The 15000-nt window shown below is 38.9% G+C and overlaps 3 protein-coding genes across 3 annotated transcripts; all 3 read left to right on the forward strand.

The window, feature by feature from the left end:
- Positions 1-2374: 2374 nt before the first annotated feature.
- On the forward strand, positions 2375-4692 carry LOC145658514 (interferon beta-like). Its single transcript, XM_081715702.1, has 5 exons — positions 2375-2491; positions 3033-3182; positions 3300-3380; positions 3537-3625; positions 4674-4692. The coding sequence occupies exons 1-5, from the start codon at positions 2375-2377 to the stop codon at positions 4690-4692; spliced, it is 456 nt and encodes a 151-aa protein (XP_081571828.1).
- An 871-nt stretch (positions 4693-5563) lies between these two features.
- LOC145658515 (interferon a3-like) lies at positions 5564-6613 on the forward strand. Its single transcript, XM_081715703.1, has 5 exons — positions 5564-5716; positions 5818-5898; positions 6006-6155; positions 6243-6335; positions 6509-6613. The coding sequence occupies exons 1-5, from the start codon at positions 5564-5566 to the stop codon at positions 6611-6613; spliced, it is 582 nt and encodes a 193-aa protein (XP_081571829.1).
- A 3510-nt stretch (positions 6614-10123) lies between these two features.
- On the forward strand, positions 10124-12220 carry LOC118241154 (interferon a3-like). Its single transcript, XM_081715933.1, has 5 exons — positions 10124-10258; positions 10836-10904; positions 11036-11188; positions 11659-11751; positions 11871-12220. The coding sequence occupies exons 1-5, from the start codon at positions 10124-10126 to the stop codon at positions 11973-11975; spliced, it is 555 nt and encodes a 184-aa protein (XP_081572059.1). The 3' UTR covers positions 11976-12220.
- The last annotated feature ends 2780 nt before the right edge of the window (positions 12221-15000 follow it).

A 15000-nucleotide genomic window follows, 5' to 3' on the forward strand; every position in this document is an offset into this window, starting at 1 on the left:
CACCGTCTTTCTGACATACAGTGCACTGTATAAGTAACAGTTACCAATTTTTGTTGTTGTTTTTTTGTCTACGTAATACAAATACACAACAGCGAAAGTTAAGTCACCAAATTGCTATTTATGGACCCCACTGTAGCTGTCTGGAAATAAAGGCTTAGCGCTTAGATGAGGACAGGAATTGGACACGTTTGAGTCCAAGCAATGCACTACGCAGCCTTAGCCTGGATGAAAGCAGAGACTGACTTAGAATGATTCACAGTAAGACTCTTAGGTGAGACAGTTAAGGAAGTGAATAACATCTGAGTCTGTCTGTCTGTCTGTCTCTCTCTCTCTCTCTCTCTCTCTCTCTCTCTCTCTCTCTCTCTCTCTCTCTCTCTCTCTCTCCCCCTCTTTCTCTCTTTCACCCCCTCTCTCTCCCCTGGAAGGAAACGACCTCCTTCCTGTCCAGGGAGGGTAGCTGCACAGCTCTTTCCCTACGAGGATGATGTCATTTCCTGCTCAGGGCCCACACATGCTCACCCTGAGCTTGCTCTCTAGGGAAGGTCGGTACATGTCTCTGTCTTCTTGAAAATGGACATCAAGCATAAATCGTGTTGTCCCTGTGTTCGCATAGCAAATTCAATGGTGGAAATAATACTTTTTTAAAAATCACAATTGCTGAAAAGGTATTGCTTTGTACTCCAAACATTTGCATTTGTGTTTGTGTCAATAGTATCAGAAGTGTTTCCTCAGTCGTCACTGAGTAAAGCTCATATTTCTAGACTATAACTCCTCATTTTATATACTCGCTATGTTATATACTCGTAATAACTGTGTTAGTATTGGCCAAATGTACATGTAAAAACAAGGTGGGGGGCGAGGGGGCATCTATTTTATTTTACATACTAATACAGAGACATATAGGTTTATATGTCTCTGCATTATAAGTCATACACTACACAGTTGCACTGGGAAAACAATCGGGGCCGAGACCTCGCACGTTTTTGTATGACGGCGGTCATATTTTACAAATGAAAAGTGCTGCTGCCCTCTGTCGGTGGCGCTGCTGTAGGACACCTTAAACATGGTAGTAGTTTATTACTTTTAGTCTCCAGCCCCCCGTGAATCTTCTAATCAGGTTATTCTTGCTCTTATGGTGTAAATATAAATGTAATGTAAATATACAAAATGTGTCCTATGGATACCGTTAAATGAACACTTCATTTTGCCAGAATATCTCCCTTTCTGATTTAAAACGGGTGGTGCTGCAGTTGGGCAAATCTTAGGTAATGTTTAAGCAACGTTGGAACCTACAGGAAAACTCCAAGGTACCTAATGCGAAGCTATGTTATTTTACAGTGAAGTCCATTCAATTCTTCATCAGGCAGCGAGACTGATAACACTTAAGCGCGCTCACTGGACCCCGCCTTTATAATCTAGAACAGATAAACCCTCTTAGCTGGTTTTTGAGAAGGGTTTAAGTGTCATATCATATGTCTTTCTTGCGGGTAAAATGCCCCGCCCCCCAAATAATTGCTGCACTGCATCATGTAATGTGTTAGGTTGGGTGGGGTGAGTAGTGTGTCCCGCCCCCCAAAGTTCCAACCCACTGGCTCCAACCATAACCAAACATACCTCATCCAATAAGTCAAAGCCGTATAACTGGATATGTGTTAACTTTACATTTATTATTTAGTAGTTTTTTCGTGTCAAAACCCTCGCGCACTTTATGCAAGATAAGGCACAGGAATGCACAGCTAAGCAAAACGTCATCTTCTGTCTGTCTGTTCGAAAAAGAAAGTTGTTCACTTTCATTTAAAGGTCTAAGCAGGAAACCTTACGTTGCGTCCACATTACACACTGCATCCTTACACATTACGATCTCATTCATCAGCCAGTTCAGCGTAACTGGATTGCGGAAACACCGCTGGGTATGTTGGTATAGCCCCAGAAGCACTTTCACTTGCGCTACAGTTCGAAACTGCAGGAGTGTAAACACAGAGCGCAGGGAAAGCCCTGTTGTTCTTATGATTAGCACGATAATCATAATATTAACGATAACAACCAAAAACGAAATACATGGGAACAAATACCCTAAACTGACAACCACGTTTCGAAGAAAAATGTTCATTTTTGTATGTTTAGATTAAAATGAGATGCAATTTCTCCAGATTACACTGAAAACACCATGGGTATAGTCCAGAATGTACCATAGTCCCCGACAGTATAACATATTTTCGAATTCCAGATAGAACGGGCTTCCCGCCAGCCCCGTGAATGCAAATCGCCTTATTGTTTGGTTTATATAGTCTGCCTTGTTACACTAGCTCAGTCCAGTCTTGATCTTGACTTGAAATTACGAGCTCATTAACAGCAAAAGACCACACAAGAAAAGATGTTCATTGTTCGACAATTTCTGTGGATGGTTATTTGTCCGGCTGTATTTGCAACATGCGAAAACGAACGGGAACAAAAGATAATAGCTGAAATAATTGAAAAGCTCCGTAACCTGGTAAGGGTGAATAAGGGTAAATAGATTTCCGTTTTGGGGATAATAACTGGATACTATTCTAATTCTGCGTTGTTCATCGTCATAAATTATGTTTAGCCTATATTTCGTATGACCTACAGATTTTTATATTAGACCTATTATTTAGTTTTATATATCATGCATCTTTATACCCGCCCTGGTGGAAAAGCACCGTAAAGTTTCGTACGGAATGTTCACAAGATTAAACAAAAATGCAAGATAATTTCTTAACTGACATGTGTAAAAAGAGTATTTTCTGAAGGCTTGTATGTTTTTTTCCCAGTGCATTATTTGCCTTACAATTTTGCACACTATATTTTATTTTTCCAGGGGGAACTGCGACCGAATAGATGCATGAGAGATGCGGAAAATATGATGAAAATCGAATACCCGACATTCCTCACAGAGGTAGGCAGTAACGGAAAAGCTACAGATTTGTATCATTCATCCTAATGTTTTGCTTATAATTTTGTATTTATGTGTGTAAGATAATTATTGTTATATAATAATTATGTGCGGACAGAGGGAGAGCGCAGTCATGGTGCTGGAACTGTCGTTTAGATCTGCTTCTGAACTACTGGAGAAGGACACAACCTCCACGGCGTGGAACAGCAGAGAGCTCCGACAGTTAAAACACCTCCTCCGTCAGCAGAGCGACTGCTACAAACGAAGTGTGAGCTGGCCAAATTTGCCTGTACAATCTAACGTTGCAACATGATGTATGCTTTTTGGTACAATATAACTGGCATGATATGTAATTCCTTTTATCTTTTCTTTCCTTTTGATTCAGTTTACGGTCATCAACTCTGGCGAAGACCTGAAAAATTGGAACAGCCTTTGGACTCGTTTAGGCGATTTTCTGTCACAAAAGGTAAAATGTTCACTCGGTACCACATCCCACCCTTGTCATTTTCAGTGTTTTCACTGGTGGATCTATCGCTTTAAATTTATTCATGATGTTGGGCTGATTTTTCCCTTACCTTTCTGATTTTTCCCTTCCTGAAACCTTTTCCCTTCCTCCCCACAGAATTTCAGCGCGTGTGCGTGGGAGAGCGTGCGGCCTGTAGTTCTACGAATCATACGCAATTTCTGCAGATCTATAATACATTCAAGAAAGCAATTCCCAAGACAAATTAAAAGGTGTTAAAAAGCGCCCCACCAATTTCTGTAGTATTTAAGTATTTAATACTATTTAATTAGTATTTAATTCTATGTGTCAGCATTTTATACAGTGTGTTGTTTCTTTTTTTTGACACGTATTGAAATTTCAGTTTTCTAAAACTGGGATCTGAGACTTCCTCAAAACGCAGTGTCATGTACCCTTCTTGGCAAATATGTAACACTATAACTGTTGGCAGGCCCTCTCACTAAAGCCTAACAATAAACACGATTATTTATTATTTAAGATAGACGCGTGTCTGTATAACTTAATTTATGCACTGTTGCTATCTTGAATTTGTGAGTTAGCCCAATTACTTTGGATAATATTGTATAAAACTTTAGGAGTTTATGATAAAATACGGAACATTTAAAACGACGGTGTTAATGTATCACCTGTAGCTCATCTGGTACCAGCACAACGGGAGAGGTTAAGATTCCCACGGAATTATATACTGTCGCTTTGGATAATAATGTCCTGGTTAATCCTTAACATGTAGATTACTATACTTGTATCTGATATGCTTCATTAATATCTATGCGAATTAATAAACCTTTTCACGATTGAAGCAATGTGTGTGGGGGTTTTTTCCGTTTACTTGGAGCATCCACGTTTAGCCTACATCTCAACAACTGTACTGAAATTTGCAACAGAAGACGTCTCCGTATCATTATTAATTACTCAATAGACAGTACTACAACATTTCAATAATAGTTGTATAACGGTTTAGTAAAATAAAACATTTTGTTCATTGTTTAGTAGATCATGAGAACTAAAACAGCCTTAACCCATATAAGGTACGTTGAAAATAACAAAGATACAAGCATGTCCGTTTTCTAAACGCGGAGATAATGATCACAGTAGTTTCAGGTTCATTTTACCTGTCACTTATGCTGTTTGCCCGTTATCCTTTACATGCCACTGCAAAATTGCTGTTATTTTGTATTGTTGTTATTTTTTTATTTGTGTTGATGACGGCGGTGACGTTGTCGTCCTCGTTATCAGGGTCTATGCCACGTCATGAGTCTATATTTGAGCTAAACTACCACAGAAATGGTGCTGAGATTCCCCCCATCGTAAATCCCTTTCAGTTTAAGAGCCCCAGTAGGACGTGTGGGGTCAGTGCGGGTAAAGTGGGCCTGCGTGACATTACTGCGAAAGATATGGAGAGAAAGCTTTGACCTCTGCGGTCGAGAGCACGGATCAAACAACTCTCAGTGTGGAGGCAAACGGTAACTACCAAAGGTTGTTTATGTGCTGTGAAAGAACCGCCTCCGCAAACCGATTCACCACGAGAGGATTTCAACAGAATATGATCAGATGGATTACTGGAATTGCTTTTTTTCGGTAATGAAAACGAAAAATGTGTACAACATAGACTATTTTAAATAAACAGTCAAAATAAATTTATACCTGCATATGTTTATATACATTTATACATTTACATACATTTAGCTATTTAGACGAGACACAATAGTTGGTGGATTACATTATATTCGTAGATTAAATTCTTTAGAATTGTTTAAACGGACTTAAAGGTGCTTAATAAGAATCCTCAAGTGGGGGTCGATAAACATTATCCGGTATCAAAACCATTTTAAGTGGACAACTTCAGTGTGTACCGTCTTAGAGGTTTGTATCCAGGTACCAATTGCAAGCCACCAGAGGGATTACACCTGTAATTCCTAGGAATGCGAAGGTGATTCATCTGTCAGGGCCGCGTGCGTTTGAGATGCGAAAGAAGGGAATGCCCTTTACCTTTTCAGTCACCTGCTATAAATGCGCAAGTGCTAACTGTACGGCCAAACGAACGCCTTGCACGCTGGACGCTCTAACGTCGCCAGTTAATAGTGTTTCTTTACTTGCTTTGGTCTTCGCGCTTACTGGGCTTGGGAATGGCAGCAGTGAATATGTGGGGTTTTATCCTGCTCGCGCTCAGCTGCTGGAACTACGTAAGCGGCTGCACGTGGATGAAGACACAAAAGAAAGCATCTCTTAGCAATTTTCAGATTTTAAGCAATAGTTCAATTTCGCATCTTGAGCTGGCGGTAAGTACTACTACTAACTACCATAGACCTGCCGTAAAAACAGACAAAATAGTGCTTAGCTGTTAAAAACAATGAATTTGATTTACACGATTTTATTTCAGTGCAAAAATGCTATGCGTGACGACACTAAACTCAATTTGGAGTTTCCGAACAAGCAATATAACCACGTTACTCATCTACAGGTACGGAGAAATATAATCTCCTATATAATAATATACATTACATCATAATTAAAAAAAATGGAAACATTACTTATTGTAAGGAAAAATAATGAATTGTTCTCTTCTAGTCAAAGGATCACATACTGTTTATTCTACGTACTCTAAAAAATGTGATGAGAGTTTATGATGGCAAATACGACAAGACGGACTGCGACCAACCTAAACTGCAGATATTCCTGCTTGATATCCATCGACAGGTCTCAGAGCTGGAGCAATGTGTAAGTCGGTGGTGTTATCGTAACGACAACGTGTAGAACCTAATATGTATGAAATTTATGTAATAATTTCTTTTATTAACAACAAAGGCATCCAACGTCGCCACCACTGAAGTAAACAGGAGGATATTAAAAAAGATGGAAATACACTTCAAAAGTCTGATTTCTCACCTTAAAAATACGGTAAGGGTTCAATAATAGCAGTAATACTATATACTACAGATATGTATTCTGTGCAATTGTGCTAGTTTTATACTACGTCCCCCGAAGAACGTTCATTTATGCATACTTCAACTCACTGAGCATACTCAGCAAAACACGGATGCATTCCCACAACCAGAAATGTTATCTTGCAGGACTACAGTGCGAAAGGCTGGAATGACATCGCTGGCGTAGTGCTGAGACATCTCAGAAGACTCGACCTGCTGGCCATAAAAACTAAAAACGACTGCAGCCTTTAACATAAAACGGCCGTGACAACTAGTTTCCTCTGCGGAGAATTTGTAATCGGATGATTTCACCTTAACGATCATTAAGCCTTGTGTTTGAAAATGATAAGTATTAATGTCAATTATAAATAATTTACTATTTATATTTTATGATGTCTATTTTGTGATATGTTGTCTATAAACAAAAATAAATATATTAATTTATTACCTACATTTATTTTGTTGTTCGTGTCTCTATATTGGTATATTCATCACAAATTGGCTAGCCTATACGATGGCCTATGTGGTAACCGGCCCAATTTTAAAGTTATGCCGTTTGGAGGAGTGACGACTCTAGAGTTTGTTGGGGCCGTAAGACAAAATTCACAGGGCCCCCTCCAACTAGCGTTCTTCGCCATAATATTACTACTAGCTTCTACGTGCTGTCAGCCTGCTACCTTTCCTGTCTTCCCTCTGCCAGAAGGGTAACGCCAGGGGAACCCAGTTGCAAAAGTAAACTTTGCACATTGCTACTGCTGTAGTGCAGTACATTCCCACTGATCAGGATATCTACTCTTAAATTATGTTATATCATCACCAGGCCAGAAAGCTTGTGCTGAACTGAGGCTGAACCGAACTAAGGCTGCTATAGTTCTGTGCGGAGTTTACCCTTTGAATTTACCTTTACCGTAGTACTTTACCCTTTCAAACAGAATATACATTTTGTACCAACATTTTCTTTTTGTACATTCTATGAAACTGACTAGGACCAGGTCGGACCGCATCAGACCTGAGGTTCGGTTCTCTAGGCGGGTTATAGATTCGTGGAACTCCCACTCTGAGGGCGTCGTCATAGCACCTACAACTGGATGCCCTTTCCCTGCATCTACGCATGTTCCCGCGTGTTCCCGCATGCGTAGTCCCTCTCTTCCTCCTTTACTTCTGAGCACACTTTAATTTTTTTTTTTTTTTAACGTTTTCTTTTGTTAAATTTTTCTTTTGGCTTTGCCTTCATTTGACTAATGACCCGTCTTTCCCCTGCCCACTTAATTATGTCCCTTATTATGTCACGTTATTGGTCCCAGTGGAGACAGCTGTCGCTGGTCGTTTGGGGCTTACCGGTTGGGATGTGGTTGACTTGTGGGATGTGCGTGCTACCTTGGTTCCCAGGTACCGGATAGCGCGCCAATCCCAACGACACGCAACTGGAGCACGCAACGTCCAGTATCAGAAAAGAAATGCCGCACCTTAAGTACAATGAATTTATACGGTAGCTTTAATACAGAAAGCTAATAGCAAAGACTTGGTTTCTATTCAGTTATTTATATCCTTTTTATTCATTAAAAATGGACATAATGTTTTATCGATGAGGTACAATCTAAAAATACAGCTTTGGGTCAACAAAAATATAGAAATGACACTTTGCCAACTCCTTGGCATATTACCTTGATCCAACATCCAAACTTCCAAATACGTAAAATGTGTTGGATCAACGGAATTCAAAACGTTGCCTAAACGTTTTTTTTTTGTTTGTTTTATTTTAGAGTTCAAGTTCAAGAGGTTTTATTGTCATTTCAGCTATATAAAAGTACACAACAAAAAACGAGACAATGTTCCTCCAGGACCCTGGTTCAACATAAAAACAACAGTGCAACAGACAACATGCTACACAAGTGCAAACAGTCCAATATAGTGCAAAATGCCATTAAATAAACATTAAATAAACAATAATAAATACAGGACAGGACAAATACAAAATACAAAATGAGTAGACAGTGCAAGTATAGGTATAGCTACCTAACGCTAGCCAGAAAACACGGTTTTATTAGCTCATCAAGGAAATTCAATGTCAATGCAAATAGCATAATTTCTGGGTTTTCACTCAAGACAGAAATATATATAGATAACACTTGTCGATATATCGGTCTATAGCAGATTTACGAAAAGCTAGATAGATTGATAGTTAGGAAAGCTAGATAATTAGCAAAACAATGAGTTTCAGCAAAACAATGTGTTTCGCTCACTGCTCATAACGTGGGTCATAAAATGCTTGTACTGCCTATAACACTGCAAATCATTTCAGCCATAAAAGTATTCATTTTCTCTCAAGACAGATATACAGCGTTAGATAACACATTGGTACGTCAGTCTATGGCAGACTTAAGAAAAACTAAATTAGCTTGTGTCTACATTCAACACGGCAGACTTAATTTAACATTCAACAGAGTTAATCTTATCGCAGTCGAAGCAAAATACCCACAAAACAAAGTGGATCCTAAAAAATGATCGTAACGTTCAAGGGCGATTCTCGGATCATAGCTTTAGGGGTTATGAGCACCCAGTGAGATCAGCACCCACCTATTTTTATATTTTTTTTATTTCAGTGTACATTTCTATACGATTTTGGACTATCATTACCATACTTGTGAATGAAGAACATCTGAATGGGTAGAGGAATCACTGTAACAAGAAAGAATCATTGGTCACATGGGTAATTTAATACATCATACACATCTCCTCTGCTACCCTGTTCATATTATCTATTAATACATATGTTAGATAAATCAGTTACCTTTTGGAAAAAACGAGATGTCGGGATTCAAGACAACTTCTCAAAACTCAGGACAGTTCTAGGTTGTCCTGATTGTTCTGACCGTACTCATGCCCGAGCCTGATTCTTTTCTGAATATCCACGCCACCCCCCGGCACACACACGCACACTCACACACTCACGCACACTCACACCCTCACACACACACACACACACACACACACACACACACACACACACACACACACACACACACACACAGGGCAAGTTAGGAGTTGGGCATCACCTATCTCATCATCACACCACCGACAGGCAAAAGCAACACCATCAAAACGTATTTTTTTCACTTATTTTTAGGGGTGTTGGGGTTGCTCATTTGTCTTGCTCATCGAGTAAAAAGGACAAGACAAGCCTATGAGTAATGGTTACGTCACTCGCTTATGAAAACTGGTTGGAGCCACAGTTTCTGCCAGGAGAATCTAAGCGTGTGAAGGGGAATTCTAAGTCGTCCAAGAGTACGCGGGTAAGTTCAAACGAATTTTATTTTGTTCTGTTCTGTTCTATTTAATAAAATAGTTTAGGTTTGGCCTAGTCATGATAGCTGGTTGATACAACACTTACAATATGTGTTAATTGTGTGTCAGAACTTAATGAAATAACAGCTGCAATTAAAAAAATGCCAATATCGTATAACTTGATCATATGTAATTTTTTATCTCACAACAGTGCATATATTTAAGTATCGGCTAAAGAGCCTCGAAAATACTTTTTTAGAGTGTAGACTAGGCCACGTGAAATATTCACAAAGCCTGATCGGAAAGTGAAAGTAGAAAAAGTAATCAGTGAAGCGCTCTTACCAGGGAATTTAAAATCATGTTTCGGGGTTCCATCACATCACTTTCCCTTTCCAAATTTGCGAATAAATCTCGGATACGGCAACATGTCGCCACAAAGAATACTCAACAAAGAACGGCGAAAGCATACATGCAAAAATGAACGCAAAACACATGTGGATTTGCCTTTTCCTCGTATTTTACAGCGCGCAGAGTCCGTGCACAGCCTGCACCTGGATCACGAGTCAGTACAGAATACTGAGCAGAGAGTGTCTGTCACAGCTGCAGAAAATGGTGAGGCACCAACTACAAAAAACATTTAATCTGGCATCTTCGTAAATGACTGCTTGTGAATCACAGCATATCGTTGGAATAATATTTGTTGGTCTTACTTCCTGTATGGAATCAATTCAAACATGTGAAATATAGATGTGATGTCACACAAGTAGCTACTTTATACACTGTATAAAGATGTTGCTGAAATGTTGCTGAATTTCTATTTAGGAATATTTACAATGTGTCTGGTATTAAAGCTTTAATCAGGAGTTGCTAAACAGCTAATTGCTTGAGGAGTGAGTGCTAACGGTTGCTTTAGCACTAGGACTGGGTTTGCTAACAGAGAGAGGGCAAATTTATATATTGCAGTTCTGAAATCTGACCAAAAGCTTGCAGTTATTCCTGACTGAGAATAACCTTTGTAGCCCGCGTGCACCTCATAATGTAAAACATAGAGAGTCCAATTTAAAACAGTTTAATGTTGGATGGGGGGGGGGGGGGGGGGGGGTTGAAATGCTGCAGGTTCTGACTGACAGACTGAACGTATGCGGAATATTCTCATGTTTATTAAATGTTTTTGATATTTCTTTTTTAGGGAGGAGAGTTTTCTCAAGTTTATAAACCGTTTCCAACGTCATTATACACAAGAATTATAACGGCCAAGGTAATTAAAAACCCCAAAAAATCTGAACGGATTTTTCACAATTTCTAAAAGTTTAAGGTTGAAGAGTTTTTAAAGAAGCTGTCGTGTCTTTTCGTGTTCTTAAATTCTCAACACAATTTATTCTCGTTCAGACTGAAAACCAGGTGAGGTTTCTGGCTGAAGTCACAGAGCAGATCACCGAACTCTTCAATGTTAATTTAGACTCCGCAAAATGGGACAGCGGCGCACTGGACAATTTCTTAAACATCCTCAATACACGCATGCTGAATGAGCTCAAAAACTGCGTAAGTGTTGAGTAGAAATTTTACACCCCTACACACCGCATGGGCTGCGCCACTCTACGTACGTCCTATGTCACTTGTTGTAAATACCAGGCAGGAAACTGCGAAATGTCTGTCGCTGTGACGTATCTTTGTACAGAGACCAGACAATTCTACATGTTGTTTTGATTTACTAGGTGTGATGTTACACTGAACAAATGTCCCACCCCATTTGATTAAAAAGACAGACCCACCCTGCAATCATCGATTCAATTCACCTCTGTAAATACTGCGAGCCCTCCACCAGTGTATAACGTGTCATAGGCAGGCTTGAGGTTTTATTAATGCCTGATATAATACCTGATATATACAAGATATAACAGAACGCTGGACTGTTACTCCAGTAGCAAATGAGGCTGACGGCATATCTTTATAGTGCATAATAAAGTGACGTACTCTTAAGTAACCTTAAAGAAACTGCTCTCTTACAACAGGCTGCATCCTACCGAGAGACAAAAGAACAGCGACACACCAACATGACACTTAAGAAACATTTCAGAAAGTTAAAGAGGATTCTGAAGAAAGCAGTAAGTTTCACGATTCCGTTATTTATTTACCGAGTTTTTGTCAGGGTTGTCACGTAATGCCAGTCTAAAAGGAAACTTTTAGATACTCAAATTATTGCATTTGATTTGATCTTTTATAGAACTACAGCGCTGATTCTTGGGAGCAAATCAGGAGATTAGTGCGGAACCACCTTACGCGGATGGATATTATCGCTTCCAACTTGAAGTCGGCGCTGACGGGCTGAAAAGTTAAAATGACTATTAAAATAATTTTAAAAATCATCCAAGATGTAGAAAACTTTGCAAACTCTAATGCAGAAACTTTAAATCATTATTTATTTATTTATCTATTTATGTATGTATGTATGTATGTATGTATGTATGTATTTATTTATTTATTTATTTATTTATTTATTTATTTATTTATTTATTTATTGTCATTCTTTATTTAATTATTTATTTGAATTAGTTCGTGGTTTCTTTGTTTATGTGTTTTTGTACGTTATTATAGAGTAACAGAATAGTATTTAATAAAGCCATACGTCATATAAGCTCTTTTTTTCTTTCCTCCGTGTTTGTCATTGTGAAACGACTTTGAGTCTGTGAAAGGCGCTATATAAATTAAGCTCACTATTATTATTATTATTACTACTATTATTATTATTATTATCATCATCATCATTATTAATAATGATCATTTATGCTAACTATTCTTATATATTAAATTATGTAATTAATTAATTTGCATCTTTATATATTTATAATATTTATTGACGTTTATCCTGTGTACTTCTTTAGTGTACACGTTTCAGTTATCCAGTCATTGTCAATGGCAAAAAAAAAACAACAACAAAAAACTTCTATCATATTGATATAAATAAATATGCAAACAAAGTCACAACCACAGTCTTGCTGTAATGATTGATCACGTTTTCAGTTTTCTGTGATTTTTCTTTAACGAGACAAAATATACACTGATGACTATATTTTCCATACTCCCGATATTGTAGATAATGGTGCATTTAATTAAAAACGAACACACGCAGAATAATACACTTACTGGCACGAATTAGGTTATGGCGACCGAAGTGCTTACGTTCACGGTAGCACTGCAATTGCGCACAAACGAATAAATACAAGAAAATATAAAAAAGAAAAACGTACCAACAAGCAAGCACACAAACTATTGAACTTAATATCAAAATCAAACAAACATTCACACGATTAACCTTAGCTTCGTCTAAAAATCTAGTTAGATTTATCTTTTAATTTTTAGCTCCAAAATAATTACAGCGATCTCGACCTTGATGACCTCATAGCTGGCTATGGAGATGATAACATTTTAACAATGATAATCAGTAAATAGTGTCAAAGCGCCATCTGGATTCATTACCAACAAACAAGGTTAACGCCACTACAACTTGGTACAGCGAAACCATTTTCTATCAAGTGCTGCACTTCTTTATGTATAACCTCTTGTTTAGTAGTGGTGAGACAATATGCTTTCTGTTTCAAAGGACTATGCCCTGTGATGCAGTGAATGGTCAGACAGGACCGAGGCGGTATGGATAGAGAACAGAGAAGGGCATGCACTTCACCCAACGCGCTGTGCTGCAAGCACATATTCCACAGGACTCCATGAATCTCCTCACCTCTGTACCTGGCATGCACCACCAGAAATGTTGCTTAATGAATTCCTGCGTGCGAGTAGCACCCGCATGCCCTGACAAGGGGTAGGCATGTCCCCATTGCAGGACTTGGTCACAGATGGACATAATTTACAAAGAGGTAACGTCTCTGGGATCTGGTTCTGTCCAGAGGGATGTCTTTATGACCTCGTCCAATCCCCGGCCCAGAGGGCTATAGCACACTTAGGGAAATAATGGCCGATTCCGCAAGCCAAGCGAGGTCACCTTTCCACAGAGAGCATCCAGTTTGGTGTTCTTAGTACATGATTGGTAGGAGAACATAAAGCTGAAATGACCAAAAAATAAGGCTCACCTGGCCTGCCTGGGGTTCAGCCTTTTCGACCCCTGGATGTACGCTAAGTTCTTGCGATCTGTCCAGAAACAGATCAGAAAAGAAACAGACTCTCAGAGAAACTGTTTAGCATCTAAATTGGGGCTTGCCCACTAGTGATTAATCACTAGTGTGAGCACCTGCAGTGGCTTGTAGCACATGGTCTCCCTCTGGTGATAGCAGGCCAGCACTGCCGGTGCAAATGTGAACAAAGAAAAATATAAAGATTTTGCTTAAATGTCTGCCACTTTGCACAATAGAATTACCACGGATAATTTCTTTTTATTACAACTTCACAGTTATGTCAATCAGAACACACCTACATGTAACGCACCCATCAGGAAGAAATGAGGGGCAGTGTCAATCTCTATCCCCTGAATACCTCAAAATTTCACAGGGTTTCAAAATACATCTGGGTAAAGTTCTGTGGGGAATCTTGTCAACCTAGTATGGCATGTTGAGAGAGTCCTTTCTTTGAAATTCTTCTAGTTTTCAGCATCAATGATACAATTAAATTTATTTATGACAACGCTGATCAGGAACAAATAAAATGTGTCTCTCTGCAAATATCTAAAATCTGCATATATTTTAAATATCTCTAATATCTCTATATGTCTTTAGAGCTATCTCCATATCTATCTCTATATTTCTCTGTCTACACTATTAACATATGCAAAAGAAGCATAAATGTTAAAGGGTAAATTGTATCCAGCAGAAATGCATGCTGGTTAGGTAGTAATCCTGATCAGTAGCAGCAATCATGATCAATAGACGCTCTTAGTTCAATAGATGATTTTATGTAAAAAATCAGCCTTTTCGACCACTGGATGTATACTAAGTTCTTGTGATCTGTTCAGAGACTTTAAAAAAAATGTTTTAACGTTTTCTTTTGCTAAATTTTTCTTTTGGCTTTGCCTTCATTTGACTAATGACCCGTCTTTCCCCTGCCCACTTAATTATGTCCCTTATTATGTCACGTTATTGGTGCCACTGGGGACAGCTGTCGCTGGTCGTTTGGGCCTTACCGCATGGGATGTGGTTGACTTGTGGGATGTGCGTGTTACCTTGGTTCCCAGGTACCGGATAGCGGCACTACGCCAATCCCAACGACACGCAACTGGAGGAACAATCACGGGATTTCTTTCGTTCTTTCCTAACGATCTGAATCTACATAAAGTGAGTGTTCATTGATTGATGGCTGTCGTTGTAATTCGTTGTAATCAGTAATCTGCTTTAACCGAACACGCCTGG

Source organism: Electrophorus electricus, chromosome 6, assembly GCF_041902795.1.
Source record: "Electrophorus electricus isolate QZ-2024a chromosome 6, ASM4190279v1, whole genome shotgun sequence".
Classification (NCBI taxonomy): Eukaryota; Metazoa; Chordata; class Actinopteri; order Gymnotiformes; family Gymnotidae; genus Electrophorus; species Electrophorus electricus.